The sequence below is a fragment of the Hydra vulgaris genome, chromosome 03, assembly GCF_038396675.1.
Source record: "Hydra vulgaris chromosome 03, alternate assembly HydraT2T_AEP".
NCBI classification, from domain to species: domain Eukaryota; kingdom Metazoa; phylum Cnidaria; class Hydrozoa; order Anthoathecata; family Hydridae; genus Hydra; species Hydra vulgaris.
Window position 1 is genome coordinate 21,079,964 of NC_088922.1, and position 19,937 is coordinate 21,099,900.

Genomic DNA, 19,937 nt, shown 5'->3' on the forward strand with positions numbered 1-19,937 from the left:
AATTTGTTGGACTATACATTTTAGATTTATTACGTAAAATTATCAATATAAAAGATTTAGGCCTTTATCGCATTTATGGTTTAATAGTAATGCATAAAAAATCTGGTCCACAGCTCGACAAAATTAGAAAAGATATTATAGATATTTTTAAAAATATTGGCTTTCAAGTCGAAATAAACATAAATTTAAAAATTGTGAACTTTCTTGATGTCACATTTAAACTCTCTGAAAATTCATATTAGCCTTTTAAAAAACCAAACGATGAATTATTGTATATTTATATTAACTCAAATTACCTAAAATAAATAAATTCTAAAATAAATCCCGATTTTAATTAATCGAAATACAATTAAAGCTAGCTTCAGTTGCACAAAAAATATGAAAAGAATTATAAAAAGTCACAATAATGCATTGTTAAACAAAAAAGAAAGCCTAAATGAAACAACTACAAAAGATTGTAATTGTAAACAAAATAACAATTTTTAATCAAAATACAATTAAAGCTAGCTTCAGTTGCACAAAAAATATGAAAAGAATTATAAAAAGTCACAATAATGCATTGTTAAACAAAAAAGAAAGCCTAAATGAAACAACTACAAAAGATTGTAATTGTAAACAAAATAACAATTTTTAATCAAAATACAATTAAAGCTAGCTTCAGTTGCACAAAAAACATGGAAAGAATTATAAAAGGTTACAATAATGCTTTGTTAAACAAAAAAGAAAGCAAAAGGAAACAATTACAGAAAATTGTAATTTTAAACAAAATAACAATTGTCCAATGATTGGAAGTTGTTTATCAAAAAATGTGGTATATAAATGTGTTGTTTCCTCTAAGAATGTACCTGATAAACAATATATTGGCATAACAGAGGGTGAATGGAAAAAACACTTTGCCAATCATAAGCAATCTTTTATAAATAAAAAGTATTCAAAAGACACCATGCAGTCAAAATATATATGGGAATTAAAAGATAAAAATATTAATGATATTATACTGAATTGGTCCATCATAAAACAGCGCCTGCATATAACAATATTTCCAAAAAATGTATACTATGTCTACAAGAAAAATTTGAAATAATTACACATGCAAACCAAGAATGCTTATTAAACAAAAAAATCAGAACTAATTTCTAACTGTAGGCACAAAAATAAGTTTCTCCTAAAAACTATAAAAATTAATGTGCTCAAATAATAGTTACATTAAATCCTCCTTTTAAAAAATATTTTTTTAAAAAAGCATAAGTAATAATTTCTAAAGAATTCATTTTATAATAGCTTCCCTATAACATTTTTAGGTTATATTACGTATTGTAACGTAAACGAGATTCGTTACGTTACATGCAAAATGTCCGTTATTTTTACGTAACGAGACGTAAGATTTTACGTAAGGATACGTAACATTGTAACGTAACAAATAATTTAAAATGTCCGTTATTTTTACGTAACTGAGACGTAAGATTTTACGTAACGATACATAATATTGTAACGTAACAATACGTGCAACATGTCTGTTATTTTTACGTAACCGAGACGTAAGATTTTGCGTAACGATACGTAACATTGTAACGTAACGTTACGTGCAAAATGTTATTTTTTCGTAACCGAGATGTAACGTATAACGTATTAATACCTAACAGTTTGACCTAATATGACGTCACCTGCGGCGACTTTCTAATATAGAAACATTTTCAATTAAGATCTTGTATGCGTATATTTAAATAGAATAGTCTCTTCATAACTTTTACGCGTAACTATTAAATTGCTTACTATCTAGTCACAGATTACTCTTAAAGCCTATACAAATTTTGACTAAGAGAATAAACTTTCGTCTCGAGCGTAAGGATTAAACATATATCATTAAAACAACAGCATTATCACAGAAACGTATAACATCAACTATCAGCACTAACCATATATTGATCTTCAATTTAACCATATATTAATCTTCAATTTAAAAACATAGGCAAAATATTAGTTTAAATTAGAAATAAAAAAAACTAACTGCATACATTTAGCTAGACCTATAGCTTTGTATTAAGTTATTTTAAATTAAAGTTACCAAGGACTGACGATCATAATCATTCAATTCCAGCCAATAAGTCAGGTGACTATCAAGCTCGTCTGCTGATGTGCTGAATTTTAAAGCTTTGACAGGCGCATTAATAGCAGATTTCGTGTTGCTTAGACCAACCACCATGCCCATAAGAGTTTTTTGAGTGTCCTCAATCCGAATGAGACTGGTGAATATTTCTTGAAACCACGCTACAATAATAAAATAAAATGATATTAAATTTAGGGACTACTTCAGTATACGAAATAACAGATTAGGAAAAAAATATTGTGGTTAATGCTAACTAACAAATTATCATAAAAACTTACAACGCATAGTTGCATTTGAAATTGGCAAATCAGATTTCTCAATTTCATTATCCTTCGAACTTAAAGTCTTTTGCCGAGCTTTAAAGCATGTTCGAACTGATGCAGATGATCCAAAATATTCGGATAAAGTTTCAATTAGTGGCAGTATTGGATGAGGTGGACTTTGTGATAAAAACAAAGAAGAAGGTTGTGATGGTGCTGAAAATAATGGTGATGGTGTAGTTGGAAATAAATGAAGAAGTTGTGTATTCAGTGTTGTTGGTGGAGTTGGTGATGATGCTAAGCCACATTCGCTTTCTGTGTGAGTCAATTTTGACTTTTTTTTGTCATTTGTTTCGTATTCCTCGTCCGAAAGGTACAGAGGTTGTTTGTGATTTCGTCCATTTTCATAGTCCGTTGAAAGTAAATTTCCAGTCTGTCAGTATTTTTTGCAGTGTTTATAAATATTTTTTAGAGATTCTAGAAAAAAACGTTAACTAAAAATTTTTTTATTCTGATTAAAAAAACTAGTATTAAATAATTTAATTTAATCATAATTCATCTAGCAAATCATCCTATTAATCTATCAGTCAAGTATTATTATCAGCTAGATTTTGAGTTTTTCTTTTAAATTTCCTAATTACTATGCCATTACTATGCCATTACATACTAATTACTATGCCATTACTTACCATGTTTGTATAAAACTTTGCATGGAACAGTTTCCCATGTTGTTAGTGCTGGTAATTTATTCTTCAGCATATATCGTGTTTTTGTATATTTTAAATCGGGAAATGCAACCATGTGGAAGCCGTTTTGATCTACTTCATCCGACTCTAGCCACGAATGTAATGCTACGGCTATAGAACTGTCAGCAAACTCAATTAAAATATACATCTGTGACAAAATTTACCATTGTTAATTAACTAATATTTTGTATGTTGTTTAAAAAAATTAACCATTTTTAAATCTTCATATTTAATAGTTAAACGCAAAAATAGTAATTGGAATTACAACACATAAATAAAGCATAAATAAATTAACATAAACATTAATAAAAAACAAATTGCTTGCAAAAACTAATATTATTAAGATAATTTAAGTATTACAAGTATGCAAAATTGGAGTAAAATTATTTTTGTACGAAAATAGTTTACAATAAACTAAATTAATAGGAACTTTAGTTAAAGATTTAGAAAAATGTGTTCCTTTATAAATATCTAACACAGAAGACTTTAGGTGATAATCATACGCATAAGTTTGTTCCATTTTTCATTTCATTTATTAAATCAAATGTAAATTCTTGACATGATTATGGTTTATTTTCACCATAATACAACCCAACTAAAAATACTGAATTACTGATCTTATCAATTGCAGCAGTAATAGGTCAAAATCCAACAATCGTGCTCTTACACAAAGGTAAACCATCAATACCAATATTTAATTTAAATACATTATTTTCACCAATCAAACTAGCTTGCTTCAAAATAGGTATGAGTTGGCATAAACCATTTTGAATACCAAAATGGTAGTAGTTACCAGGAAAAACATCACGTAAGTTAGGAGAAATTGCTTTTTTAGAAATATCAAACAGCTGTGCGTGGATCTCTGGGTAATTCAGGGTGATGAGTAATCATTTTTTCTAAGAGAACTTTCATATTGGCATAGCTTTGACCAGTTTCGATTCCAAAATCTTTTAAAGATTTGCTAACATTAGCAACATTACCATTTTCACCATCAGTAGATATATCGATATCAGATACTGATAATGATGAGTCTGTCAGCTGATCGCTACTTGTATCTGATACATTACCTTCTGAATTATAATTAAAAATATCTTTTTTGGAATAGTCAATAGGTGTTGCTTCAATTTGGTCTTCCTTCAACAAATTGTCGCTACTACAAATAGTTTCACTCATTAAACGAGTCATTGGCTGCGCTAAAGTATTGTTCGAAAACATTCTGTTGCACTTTTTTAATAATTTTCGACGCTTTCTTTTTGTGGAAGGATCAATTCTAAATTCTAATTTGTAGCCATAATATAAATATATCAAATCTAAAGAGAAAACAAAAAATTTAAAACTCTTTAAAGATTGATTCGAACTGGACTCGAAAACCAGTTACTTTAAGGAAATGCATGCATCCGTGAAAGCCTCAGGGAAGAATGAGCAAAGTTTATATAAGAGTAAGAGTTAGTTTAAAATTATTACACGATGTTTACTCAAAAAAGTTTATTCAAAAAAACAAAACTTTAAAGTTTTTTTTTTTTGAATAAACTTTGCCGGCTAAACTGCATTGGGCCAATGTAATCGGGCCAATGTATGCCCGGCGGCCATCAAGGAATCGGCCCAACGCTGGATGCCAACGTTGTGCCAATGTTACAAGAAGCATTGGGTCAACGTTGGCCAAGCGCTGGTGTGTTAGCTGGGTTATTGCGTTTTTGCCCATAGTTTTTTTTTTTCCTAAATCGATTTTTTAATTTAAACAACATTTATGAAAAAACCAGAATACATAACAATCTAAAAAAATTTGGGTCATTATCATATAAGAAAACATATTTTTCAGAAAATATTGTGATTTACCTTGCGCTCAAAGCCAAATAATTCGGAAACAATTTAGGGCATTTTCCGGGGTATTTTGCTGCTTGAGCACAAGGTAAATGTCAATACTTTTAGAATTTTTTTTTGTAATCGTATTTTTTTTCATATTTGCTTCAAATTTGATTTCTTGTGTATTTTCATTTTAAAATAAAAATTTTTTTAAACACCCCTTATGTATAGTTTAAAAGCCGAAAAATTCAAACAAAATTTTAATTATCATTGCTAATTGTATAAACGTATTTCTAATTAGAAGTCGTACATTAAGTACGTACGTTTTTATTTCAACCCTTCTTCCCCCTACCCCGCATTTTGATATACGCTTTTTTTTAGTACCCTCCACCTCAATAAAAGAACCTACGCTTTTAACGTACCTACCTAACGTTTTATGTTTTTTTTAGTTTACTGTCTTCTTTCTTTTATAATTGAACCCTGCCCCCCTCCACCCCAATCGTATGTACGCCGTGTACAGACTCCCTCTACCGCATCCAAGCATACGTACTTTATGGACAATCCCTTAATGTAGTAGATCAGAATGGAGGGGGTAAGTAGAACTTAAGCGCTTTGAGCCACATTTAAAAAAGTAATGGAAACGGGTGATTTTAAGTTAAAAAGCGCTAAAAAATGTTAATAAATGGGAGATAAAAAACTGGAATAGTTATTTATTTAAATGTGTAAAGGGCATGGCAAAATTAAAGCTTAAAAAATATGCATTTATGTACGCATGCCTAACTAAGAGCCAAACACCATATCATTATCCCATTAATATTAAACACTAATATATTTTTAAGAAAAAATTACACAAATTAGCACAAGAGACAACCTTCAAACCTCAACATATAATTGGTATACTTCAATAAAAAATACATAGTAAAATGGAAACACTAAAAACATGTATTGATATGCATAGATGAAATATTTATAAAATGGATGGAAAAAATATTGTTAAAACAAACTCATAAATATACTTAAAGTTTAGTTCCCAAGAGTACATACATATGTACTCTAGGTACACACAAGCTAATCCATGTGTGTGTTTATTCAAAAAAACACAAAAAATAATAAAATAATTACTTTTCTTGGGTTTCTTGGGTATCTCAAACATTAAAGCGGCGTTAATTCTGCGTATGTAAGAATAACCAGTTGATACAATATATATAAGATAAATAGGTGATAAAAGACGAACGAGGTAGTTAGTTTTAACTTGTAAAACGTGGATAGTGATTAATTTCCAATTCGAAAACGTGCAAACTAGAATGATCCGGTGAATAATGTAAAATGTTTAATTTAATGAGAGTTGTGTTAACATATAAGCCAAAATAATTGTAATTATAAAGCAAACTAGGAAAATCGCGGATCCGCTCCGTTAATACTTTTTATTATCTTTTTGCCAAAAGCTCTAAGTTAAATTGTTTAAAGTTTAATCGAGTTTTTAAAACAAAATTGTTATGTATTTAAATTTAAGTCAATATTCATTAATGAAAAAATTTAATATAAAACGAATCGCCTGATTTAAACAGGGACAAGCGCAAAGAATGTCCATACATCGACTGACTAAAATAGGTACATGCGCAATAGAGTGTTCATACATTAACTGTGTATTGTTTCATTTACTATTAAAATTGTTTTTATATGCCGTTTTCCGATATTTTAACAATTTATGTTACTTATAAGAGTTAAAAGAAGTTTTTTTAAATAAAACCCACTACCAAGTTAATTTATTTATTTTATAAGATATCGGAATTACACGCAATCTTTTATGTTTAAAAAAATTAATTTTCTATAACATAAGATTTGATTGCTTGTGGGTTTTATTTAAAAAAGTTTATTTTTTAAACTTATAAACTTAATGGCTTTTGACTAAATAAAACGTAACGTAACTTTAAATAATCTAAATATGAGACGCAATTAAAATACGTATAGATTTTTTTGACGTTTTGTTGCGTATTAGTTTACGCTTATTAAAAGTGCACTGTTATAATTACAATCGTTATGGTTTTTTCTTAACTTATAATTATAAGTTAAAAAAAACCATACTGGTACTTTTTTAAACTTTCAGCAATGTACAAAAAATAAGTTCTAATTTTTTTTTATAACAAATTTATCACGAAAAAAACTTTTCGATTCGTCAAATTGCAACTAAATAATTGCAACTTTGCGATTTGAATTTTTTAACAAAAAAATATTTTTCTAAAACTTTTTTTAGTTACTAATGTCTCGACAAATGCATTGTTAAATACCAAAACTCATAAATGAGTTACAGTATTTAACAATTTTGTTTATTTAAAAATATTGTAAATGCATTGAATACATTTGTCCAGGCCATTGTTATAAACAAAGTAGTTTTAAAAAAACTAACCCACAAGCAATCTAATTCCTTATTTATATCATTTTTACTGTAACCATCATACTCATGTTGTTACGTAGTAATTAAAAAATTATTTCACGAATTTAACGCGTCACAAATCTTTGACGGACTTCCAGCTGAATTTTATAAAACCTTTAGGCACATTTTAGAAAAAAATTTTGAAGAACTTGCCTACGAAATACTTTTCGTAGAAAAAAACACCAGCCACTCTATGAAGAAATCTATTATTTCACTGATCCCCAAACAAGGAGATCTTACCGAATGCATAAACTGGAGGCCCATATCCCTAATCGGCGCTGATTACAAAATAATCACAAAAGCGCTGGCCCTAAGACTGGCAAAAGTAATGGGGAAAATTATAGAACCAAATCAAACTTGCGGAATGCCAGGTAGAACAATATTCTCAAATTTACATTTAGCCCGTGATCTTATAGATTACGCGCAATTAAAAAATCTACCTAGTTTCATTTTGTCAATAGACCAAGAAAAGGCGTTTGATAAAGTCGATCGTGCGTTTCTGCTTCAGATTCTCCGAAAATTCAATCTCGGAGAAAATTTTGTATCTTTTGTTAACACCTTATATTCAGAAGTTTCGGCATCTGTTCTGAATTGCGGTTTCCTGTCAGCCTCCTTCCCTACGGAAAGGGGAGTTAGACAGGGTGATCCCCTCTCTCTCTTGCTGTATGTTTTTGTCGCCGAAGCTCTCGCTTTGGTGATCAGAGCAGATGGCAGAATAGAGGGTTTCCCGCTACCAGGTACACCTAAACCCCTTAAAATACAGCAGTACGCAGACGATTCGAACTTTTTTGCCAGGGACGTAAAATCAGTCCGTTGTTTCTTCGAAAAAGTAAAACTGTTTGAAAAAGCAAGTGGTTCAGTGATCAATGCCTCAAAAACCAAGGGTCTCGCCCTTGGGGGTTTTGATCCCAAAATGTACCCGGAATTGGACGGCATAGAGTGGAACAACAACACCGGTTTCAAAATTTTAGGTGTTACTTTTTACACCAGACTGAGCGATACTACCAATTTCAACTGGTTAGTAACTCTAAACAAAATAGAGAAAAAACTCAAGTTTCTGGGACTACGTACTTTGTCACTTAGGGGAAAGACCATGTTGATAAATGGTTTGCAATGTCAAAAGTATGGTTTCTGGCAAACGTGCTGCCCGTTCCCGAATGGGTAATAGAACGTTTGCACAGAGCCATTTTCGAAAATCTGTGGCAAAAGACCAATTACAATCCGGTCAAGAGAGAGACACTTTTCTTACCCGTCAAAAGCGGGGGTCTCGGAATTTTATCACCGAAGGAGCAAAGTCTTGCACTTCGCCTCAAAACACTCTTTCAACTGAAAGAATGCGAAGAGGACAAAGCTCACGATTATTACTACTTTTCAAAGTATTGGTTGGCGAGTTCACTTATAAAATTTACGAACCAAAACCTAAGCTGGAACTTTTTAAAGCAGAACAATTTTCCGAAACACTGGGACAACAAAACGTCTCAGTACTACAAAACAACAATAGAAATATTAGGCAAAAATGGGTCCCTTTTTAACATCCCCCTAAAAACAACAAAAAATTTTTACTTAGAAGTGGCAAAAAACAAAAAGACAGTCGTGCCAGCAGAACTTTTTTGGAACAGTTCAACAAAAACAACAATGCCGTGGACCCAAATTTGGAAAAAAAACTTCACCTCCCACGCATGCGGACCGACTCAAAACATCCTCTTTCGTTTCTTACACAACAGTTTACCTTCTGCGGCCTTGCTAGCCAAAAGCACAAGGCAACAGATCGTCAAAAATAACAAATGCAAAACTTGTGGTAAAATCGAGGACAACATGCATATCTTTGCCTACTGTCCTCCTTCTGTCGAAATTTGGGAATATTTTAAACATGTGTATAACTCCTTGACATCCCGAAACAACTTTTCTCCGATAAATTCGATTTTCTCGATTGAAACAGCGAGTTTATCGGAGAAAAGCCCCACTTCGCAGCTGCTGTTGACACTCACTCAAACCATCATGAGTGCAATATGGAACAGTAGATGCCACCACATGTTTAGTAACAAAAAAATTCACCCAATGGCAGTGATCAGGGTAATAATCAGGAACATCAGGCATATTATTACCTTAAAATATAATTATCATGTCCGCAGAAACACCGCGGACATTTTCTGTGAGTATTTTTGTATAAAAAATGTTTTCTGTCAAGTAGAGAATGGAAGTCTGAAACTAAACATATGAGCTGAAATAAAACAACGGCTCGTGGTATGTTTAGTAAAGACTTTCTTCCCTCTTGCAATTTTTTTATGTTATACAACAAACTTATTATTATATAAAATTAGCAAATCACTGCCAGACCTTAATATATGAAATATTATTTTAGCACATTAATTTTTTTATCTATAGTGTTCGTAACGTAATGTTTATGTAAAAGTCCTGTAATTCCTTTTTTAAATTTTATTAGATATAAATCTTTCTTTTTCCTTATGAACCTCTCCTTAACCTAATTTGAAATTTCTTCTCTCTTTTTACCTAATCTAAACGCTTGATTTCTTTCCGCACAACGGCAAAAAAAATTAAAAACAAAAAAATACAAAAAAATATAAAACCAAAAAACACAAAAAAATATGAAATCAAAAAACACAAAAAAATAAAAAATTAAAAATTCAAAAATAATGTAATAAAATTTAAAAAAACAAAAAATGTATATATTTACGCTAGCTTTGTAATACCATATATTGTAAAAACATAAAAACTTAGTTAATGTTATAAAAAATTGTAAATATTTATTATTTTGTAATAAAAAAAACAATAAAAAAAAAAAACAAATCTAATTTATTTTACGTTACCTTACGTCTATCTTGATACTTGTTAGAGTGTAACCAATTAAGACATAATGTTACGTTAAATAAAATCCATTTACGTCACGTAATTTAGTTACGTCTCGAATCTATATTTAGTAACGTTACGTTACTTCTTATTTGGTTACACTTTATAAAGTTAAAAAGAAAACCAATTGAGACGTAACGTTGCGAATTGAGAATTTTTTTTTTTTCTGTGACAAAGTAACCAATTGAGACGAAGCTATTTTACAATAAAAATAAAATAAAAGATGATTTTTAGCAATACGGCATTATAAAACAAACATTTACTGCATTATCAAGTTTATTTACTTAATATTTAATTAAAAGTTAGAGAATATAACCTTGTTACTAATTGTAACCGATTAAGACGTAACGTAACTTTAAAATGTTATAGGGGGTGTTAAATAAAATAAAATTTTTTTTAAGTGGTTTTCTACTAATTTATAATTGCTCTGTTCTTTTAAGGACATTGAGCACTCTACTTTGTAGAATACATTTTAAAGTTGTTTAAATATATATATATATATATATATATATATATATATATATATATATATATATATATATATATATATATATATATATTTATTTATATATTGATATATCTTATCATACGCAATGCAAACTTAGATGAAACCAAAAAACTTTTGAAAAAACAAGAGAAAAGCTTTGCGTCTTTAACAGTTGCGAACTTGAAAATGTTCACTGAGAGACTTGACAAGTACGAAAAAGAAAATATAAAGAACCTAATAAAAATAAATAAATTCGAAAATGATTTAGAACAAATAAAAAAGTCGTCTCCTTAGAAAATGATTTACTTGAAATGAAAAAATTTATTCAACTCAATGACGATATTGCTTCAGAAAAATTTGAACTTGTGAAATCAAAAACAAAAGAGATAAGTTCAAAGCTAAAAGACAACAGCGAGATATTAAAACTATAAAGTAAGCTTAGAGAAATAGAAGATAGATCCAGAAGAAACAATCTGAGAGTCGATGGTTTAAAGGAAAGCAAAAATGAAAGTTGGAGTGATAGTGAGGCTAAAGTGTTAAAATTATTTGAAGAAACTCTTGGGTTAAAAGATATAAAAATAGAAAGGGCACATAGAACTGGTTCTAGAGACAATAAAAAAAGTCAGATCCATAGTTTTGAAATTGCTCAAACATTCAAAACTTATCTGCGCACATTACTAAACACAAAAAATATATTGCAAAAGCATGTTTACGTAGTTGGGGATATCAACATTGACTTACTCAACCATGCCTTAAATAGTGAAGCAAAAACTTTTATTGATATTCTTCTCGAATACAACCTTATCCCAACTATAAACAAAGCAACAAGAGTAACTAAAAAATCATCGACATTATTAGATAATGTTATAATAGTCATTTTAAAACTGGTATTTTCATAATAGTCGTTTTAAAACTGGTATAATCAAGACTGATTTAACCGATCATTTTCCTATATTCCTTATTACTGAGAGCGTTACTCTAAATAATGCTACCCACAAATCAACAGTATTCATGAGTCAAATCAATGAAAGTTCCATATGCCAATTTAAATATTTATCAAATAATTACGTCGATTGGAATCTTGTACTGCAATCACACGATGTAAATAATGCTTATAATTTATTTCTAAACCAATTTTCTAAAATGTATGATAAGGCATTTCCTTTAAAAGTGAAAGTAACAAACTCAAAGTCGGTTGTATCCCCATGGATGACCAAAGGCCTACTAAAATCATTAAGGAAAAAACAAAAATTGTATGATAAATATTTAAAAAATAAAACTTATAAAAATGAAACTAATTACAAAAATTATAAAAGTTTATTTGAAAAAACTAAAAAACGATCAAAAGTAAATTACTATGCTAAACTGCTTGAAAAAAAACAAAGGAAACCCTCAAAAAACTCGGAGTGATATTAGAGACTTAATTGGGAAAAATAAAATTGAAAAAAATAACTTACCGCAAAAACTTATTATTGAGGGAAAAATGATTTATCATAAAGAAGTTATTATTGAGAAATTAAACAATTTTTTTCTTGATGATGGCCCAAACCTAGCAGCGAAAATTCCAGTTGGTCAAAAAAAATTGATTCATATCTTGCAACAACTGATTTAATTATGGAAGAACCGATTTTAACCAAAAGCGAACTACATACTGCTTTTAATAGTCTGAAAAAAAATAAAAGTGCAGGTATAGATCAAATTAATGTTAATGTAATTAAATCTGTTTTTGATATTATCGAACCCTCATTATTCCACATTTTTAATCTCTCCCTTAAATCAGGTCATATTCCAGATAAACTAAAAATTGCAAAAATAACACCTATTTTCAAATCTGGCGATGAGACCAATATTTCAAACTACAGACCAATCTCAGTCTTACCCTGCTTTTCTAAACTAATTGAACGCATTATGTACAACAGACTTTATAAATATCTATCTGAAAATAAGATTTTATACAAAAATCAATACGGTTTTAAAAAAATCATTCTACTAACCATGCAATAATTGAATTAGTTAAACATATATCAAATGGATTTAATAGTGATTGCTATACAATAGGGGTTTTTATTGATTTATCCAAAGCTTTCGACACAGTAAATCATGAAATTCTTTTGAAAAAATTAGAAAACTATGGTGTTAAAAATCAAAGTTTACTTTGGTTTAAATCATACTTAACTAACAGAAAGCAATTTGTACTTAAAGAAACAAAAGACTTAAAAAACAACTTAATAACTTGTGGAGTACCCCAAGGTTCTATTTTGGGACCATTATTATTCTTACTTTATATAAATGACTTATATTTATCATCAAAAGTATTAAATACTATCTTATTTGCAGATGACACTAGTTTGTTTTATTCTCACAAAGATATTACTGTTCTTTTTAAAATATTTAACGAAGAATTAGATAAGATCAACGAGTGGTTTATAAGTAACCGACTATCATTAAATGTAGAGAAAACAAAATTTATCCTATTCCATAAACCTATTAAAGCCGAGAATATTCCTCTTAAACTACCCAATCTTTTAATCAATAATAAAATAATTAAAAGGGAATTGACTACAAACTTTCTCAGTGCTCTTAGATGAAAAATTGTCATGGAAATTTCATATTGAATATATTGAAGGTAAGATCTCAAAAAATATTGCCATGTTATACCGAACAAAACCTTTTCTTAATAACGAGTCTTTAAAAAATTTATATTTTTCGTTTATAAACAGTTATCTTTCATACTGTAACATTTCCTGGGGTAGCACTAATCACACTAAACTCAAAAAAATTTATAGTAAACAAAAACATGCTTGCAGGATAGTATTTGGGGCAAGTAGAAAAACACAATGCGAACCTCTCTTACGTCAGCTTGGAGCTTTAAATATTTATAAACTTAATATTCATCAAGTAATGTTATTTATGTTTAAAGCAAAACTTGGGTTTTCTCCAGTAACATTTCAATCCTACTTTAATGAAATCTCCCACAAATATCCAACCAAATTTTCAGTGAATAACTTTGTGGTTCCCATAAACCTTCTTAAATTAAGTTCGTACCAAATTCAATATCGGGGACCTATAGTTTGGAAAAAATTTCTTCCAATCTTTAGTAAAAAACAAAACTTCGTTTTAAACTGCACTTTGCAAAGTTTTAAGGATGATTCAAAACGGTATTTACTGAACATGGAATTCGATATATTAGATTTCAAATACCTTTTTTGAAAACAATTTAAAGGTTTGGACTGAATCGCTTGAAAATAAATAAAAATCTTTATCACTTTCTTTAGCCTTTATTAAAATGGTTTCTAACCATTAGTATAAAAGATAACGAAAATAAAATTGTCTTTTCCGTTCATATTTTTGATGATATTAAATAATCAGCCCAAATACTTATGTTTACATATATATCTTTTTTTTTTTTTTAATTAAACAACGCATTTTTTTTTGTGTGTTTTTATAACTTTCATGATTTTCTGTCGTTTTTACTTTTTTATTTTTAAAATTATTCTGCTGGAAGATTGTTAGCAACAAATTATTTTATTGCTGAAGTATTTGATTTGTTTTTGTTTTTGTATTTATACTGTCTTCTTGTCTTTTATCATTTATTGTGCATGTAAATTTTTGTGTGACGGGGCTCGGTGATAAGACAACCTGTCTTCTTCTTGCTCCGGCCAGGAGCAACGGCAAAGTAAATAAATAATAAAAAAAAATATATATATATATATATAAAATATATATATATTAGGGTGGAGTGAATTTTTGTTTTTTTTACAGTTCGTTTAGCCTGGGTATGCAAATGTTGTTTATTCAAATTAGAAATACTCTGGAAAAATATAAATGCTCTAGGAAATTATCTTGAGGTGCCTCAAGATCTTTAAAATTTTAATTGGTACCTAATATTATGTAAAAAAAGGTTTTTCAAAAGTATGTCATGTTGGGTCTCAAAAGAAGCAAAATTTTACAAAAATTTCAAAAATAACAATTATTTTAAAAAAATTTCTTGTTATTTTATAGTTTATTGCAGAAAAAATGACCTTTTAAACTAAAAATGAAAAAAGTTTATTTTTTTTAAATATAATTTCAAAAAAATCTTAAATAATAATTTTTTTATAAAATAATTGTTATTTTTGAAATTTTTATATAATTTTGCTTCTTTTGAGACCCAACATAACATACTTTTGAAAAAAAAATTTTTATATAATATTAGGGACCCGTTAAAATTTTAAAGGTCTTGAGGCACTTCAAGATAATTTCCAAGAGCATTGATCTTTTTCCAGAGTATTTCTGAAATGAATAGACAACTTTTGCACACCCAGGCTACACGAATTGTAAAAAAAACTAAAATTCACTCCACCCTAGTATATAAATATATATATATATATATATATATATATATATATATATATATATATATATATATATATATATATATATATATATATATATATATATATATATATGTATATATATGTATATATATATATACATATATATATATATATATATATATATATATATATATATATATATATATATATATATATATATATATATATATATACGTATATATATATATATATATATATATATATATATATATATATATATATATATATATATATATATATATATATATACGTATATATATATATATATATATATATATATATATATATATATATATATATATATATATATATATATATATATATATATATATATATATATATATATATAAATTAGTATAAATGCTTATCTAATTTTGTCTTTAAAGGAAGACTGAATTAGATAAGTGATTTTACTAATTTATTATTGCTCTGTTCTTTAAAACATCGAGCATGTAGAATACATTATATTTTATTACATTTATTATAATAACTTTATTTCTATATATATTTCTATATATATACTATGTATATATATATATATATATATATATATATATATATATATATATATATATATATATATATATATATATATATATATATATATTGTGATTTACCTCCTAAGGCCGAGAATATATTATAGATGAGGAGAATACTTTTTGGTTATAAACCTCTCCCAACTCTATAACTCCGAAACACAAACCCTGACACAAAAGGCCTCTGCGCGGAGAAACAAGTTGAGCGCGGTACTACCAGGGACATATATATATATATATATATGTGAGTGTGTGTGTGTGTATTTAATATATTGTGTTTACCTTGGCAATGTGACTTCAAACTAAAATAGAATAATATGAGGGCTTTAGTACATACATTAACTTGGAGAACATATGTAGGAAGAACATACAAGTAAGTGTTGCTGCATCAACTAAGGGTTTGGGTTAGGGTGACAATTATTATCTTCTTGAAATTTCTTTTTACTTCTTGTTTTGAAAAAACTTAAAATTTAAGATTTAATTTAGGATTTAAGCCAGAAAAAAAGTGAAGTTTAGTAAAGTGCTAAGTGGCCAACCTAACTTTTTGGGCTAGTTACTGCATCCAACCTAACTGATATGAACAATTACAGGATGGTTGCAGTATCTCTAGCTATATCATAAATATTTTATTAAAAAAAATATACCAGACAATTTAGATGATTTTCAGTTGGTTTAAAACAGAAGCTTTCTACAACTTTATGCACAAGATATTCAAAGAAAGCTATTAACTACTACACATCTAGAGTCTTGCTTTTAGTAGGCGTGTGAAATATACAACTTATCACTGTTACTGATAAGGTTTTGCATTAGTAATTTATTATGTCAAATTTAAAATATGAGTATTGGATGCAACATAGGAAGAATTTTTTTTTAAATATTCTTGGTTACGCTGATGACATAGTCCTTTACATTGGTTTTCTCTTCAAAAACTATAGAATGTAATTATTAACAAGGCCTTATTAACTAATATCTTTTAACACAAAGAGGATAGTTTGTATGGTTTTTAACCCAAAACAAAAATTAAAAATTAATAAATATACAAAAATATTTTTTAGATATGAAAAATTATGTAGCCATACTCAGATGTTTTTAGAATTAAGACTTTTGATACTTTTTTTTAGAATTAAGACTTTTGATACTATTTTTTTAAACCAAATCTAACTGTAGGATCACTTTAAATGAATACATTAATAATAAAAAATAATAATAATAATATAATATAATATATATATATATATATATATATATATATATATATATATATATATATATATATATGCATCGTTATTACTTTTAATTATTAATGTATTTATTTAAATTGATCCTGCAATTAGATTTTTAAAAAAATAGTATCAAGTATTTATAAGTATATATTAATGCATATGTATATATTTTAAAAAAGGATAAATTAAAATGTTTTAGTTGTAATAAATCTATGTATTAAATTTGTATTAATTTAATAACTTAAAAATTTTGTTTAATAAAAAGAGTGCCTGCTCAAGCCAAATCCCTGAGTCAATGTATGTTCACTCTTTGCGTGTTTTCTCTACTTTAGTCAGTAGATTCCAAAAAAGAGACAAACTCCTATTTTTTGTTTTGTCTCAGCAGCCACAAACAGAAAATTTCTAATCATTTGTTTACTTAATTATCTCTTTTAACAACCAATTTATTGGCATAACTTGTATCAAACTATTATCAGACTTCAAAGAAAAAGATTTTAATAGTCAAGTTATATAAGAAAATTGTAAAGCTGCATATTAGGCATGCATCTCTTAAATTAATTCTAGAATACATCAACAATTTATTCTTACTTTTAAAAAATATAATCAAAATTATAAACGCGAGAAAAAATGTAAAAACAATTCTAATATATTGAAATAATTATTCTATTAAACAACTGGTGCGTTGATCGAATACATTAAAATATAAAATAAAGTTTTTCAAATAAAGAATTAACTTTTTAGTTCTATTATTACTTATACAGAATACACATACCATAAATGTTATGAAGATAATTTATGCAATCTGTTGAGTACCATTCTGTAGCAAGATCAATAGCACGTTTTCTATTACTGTTTAATATACCTATTTTAGCCCCATATTCTAGCAAAACAATCATACAATCAAGATTATTAGTTCTTGCAGCATAGTGTAGAGGTGTCTAAATATTTTTAAAAAAAATTAACCTTATACTTAAAAATTATACAATTGGTATAAATATATAAACAAGTCTTAATTCAAACAACAATAATTAGAAAAAAGTTGAAATAACGTAGTTCTCACTGAGCACTTGTCAACAATATCTGAAACTGCATCTGGGTTAGCTAAAAAAAAAAAGTACTTATTACTAGAATTAACAAACATCTTATTCTACTGACAATTCTATGGAAACACTCTGTGGTTTCCTGTTAATCTAGTAAAAAACAAAACTTAAATTAAACATCATTTAAAAGTTTGGTGACCAGTTTTTTTCTTTTAGTGTATGTCGTGCATAAATACTAATATCAATTCTATTATAATAGTTTTTTATGCTTTTTTTTATTGCAATTTTATTTAGTAGTTAATGGTGAAAAAAAAACAAACTTCAGTGTAGCACAACTTACTTTGCTTTAGTAAAATGTACCTAAAAATATCTACAATTTAGTATAGTTTACTAATTATTTTACATGACTTTTTTTTAATTTAAAAGAATGTTGAAAGATTATATATGCTTTGTAAAACAATGTTACCTAAATTAAATAAAAAAGTATTTTTTGGCTTTGTAAGACTTCTCACACTAGCACTCTGTCACTCTGTCTTAACAATAAATATAAAGACATTCTGCTTATTTACATTGTCAAAAAAATTATTAGAATCATAAATCACATGTATCAATATATGTGTTTTATTCAGATATTATCTTATTATTATAACTTTAAACATTCTACTATCTTTTAAATTGAATATGTTAACATGATAAATGTTACATATTTCAAATAAAAATAATATTATTCAACATAAATTTTTCTATTGGGCAAACTTTTGTTAAACTTTTCTACTATAATACGTTTCTAGTTTTCGAGTCTTATTTTTAGATATACACTATTATTCTTACTTTAAAGCCTTATAAATCTCATTTTATCTGTATACCGTTTTTTTCTAGCAATAGCTTAATACATTCTGCACTTCCACTGCTGTCAACAATATGATGCAGAATGGTTCTTCATATGTCATCAGTCCAACTTAGAATACCCAAGCCTCTTTCGTCAAGAAAAGAAATCAGTGACATAACATTGTTTGAATACGACCTTAAAATGTTAACATCTTCTTGTGTTAGTTTATTCATGATTTATTAATACTAAAGTCATATAGTATATACTTGTAACATTAACATTTGAGCAACATGAGACAGAGCAACATGAGACAGGTTTCAGTTTCTTTCTAAAATGTCTTTTGTTTTGATAAATTAAATAAAATGTAGTTGAGACAAATTTTTTTGAATACGTCAAGTTTGAAATTTACATGTAAATAAAACAGTCAAGTTGATTTGTTTTATAAATTTGGGATTTCCTTGTAAAAAATTTGAATAACAACATGTAAAAATTCAAAAGTGATATTTTAACTCCACGTGAAATAAAATATTTCCAAGCGGTTAAGCCCACGCGGTTTTTATTTTTGGCCAAACGAGAATTGTTCGCGCGACTATTAAAACTAAGGACGTGTAGAGAGAAATATTTTCACGTTCGGTTCCGTCTCCACTAATATATGGAGTTAAGTAACCAAGTTTGTATAAGCAATAACCAGTCTACACTAAAATATGCAGTCAACTAACCGTGGCTTAATAGGTCAAAAAGTGAATGTTTTAATGTGTTAATATGTTAAAATGTAAGTTATATTTTTAGTTCATGGAAGAATATATGTGTGTCTACACATTCTTCGTATTTTTTGAATCATGAAAAAGGATCGTCCATAAATTACGTAACGCTAAATTTCACTAATAAACAAAACAAACAAGATAAAAAATTTTCCCTTGCAGAGTCTTAAATTACATGAAAAATTAAAATAGTGCTTTAAGTTTGATGAAAATCGCTTCGGAAAAGAGCCTAAGATAAAAACCTTCAGTTTTTTAAATAAATTTAGCGTTGCGTAATTTATCGATGATCCCTAAATAAGTCTACAAAAAATATTCGAAAAAATTATTATTCGAAAAAACTTTATCTTGTATGTTAAAGTACAAATGTTATAAATATTTTTATTCGTTTGTCACTTGACATTTAAAAAAATTTTCAAAAGATTTTATAATTGATAAAATATATTTTGTAAAAATAAAATTTATTAGAA

The 19,937-nt window shown here is 27.5% G+C and overlaps 1 protein-coding gene across 2 annotated transcripts; it reads right to left on the reverse strand.

Moving 5' to 3' along the window:
* Positions 1-1,836: 1,836 nt before the first annotated feature.
* Positions 1,837-19,079, reverse strand: LOC136078016 (uncharacterized). Of its 2 annotated transcripts, XM_065792619.1 has the most exons (6): positions 18,747-19,079; positions 17,901-17,941; positions 17,613-17,778; positions 3,057-4,423; positions 2,386-2,844; positions 1,837-2,268 (listed from the first exon to the last, which is right to left on the reverse strand). In XM_065792619.1, the coding sequence occupies exons 3-4, from the start codon at positions 17,734-17,736 to the stop codon at positions 3,954-3,956; spliced, it is 594 nt and encodes a 197-aa protein (XP_065648691.1). In that variant the 5' UTR covers positions 17,737-17,778; positions 17,901-17,941; positions 18,747-19,079; the 3' UTR covers positions 1,837-2,268; positions 2,386-2,844; positions 3,057-3,953. The 2 variants fall into 2 exon arrangements, with proteins under 2 accessions (XP_065648691.1, XP_065648690.1); XM_065792618.1 differs by lacking the exons at positions 17,613-17,778; positions 17,901-17,941; positions 18,747-19,079 and having other exon boundaries at positions 1,915-2,268; positions 2,386-2,583; positions 3,057-3,359.
* Positions 19,080-19,937: the final 858 nt, after the last annotated feature.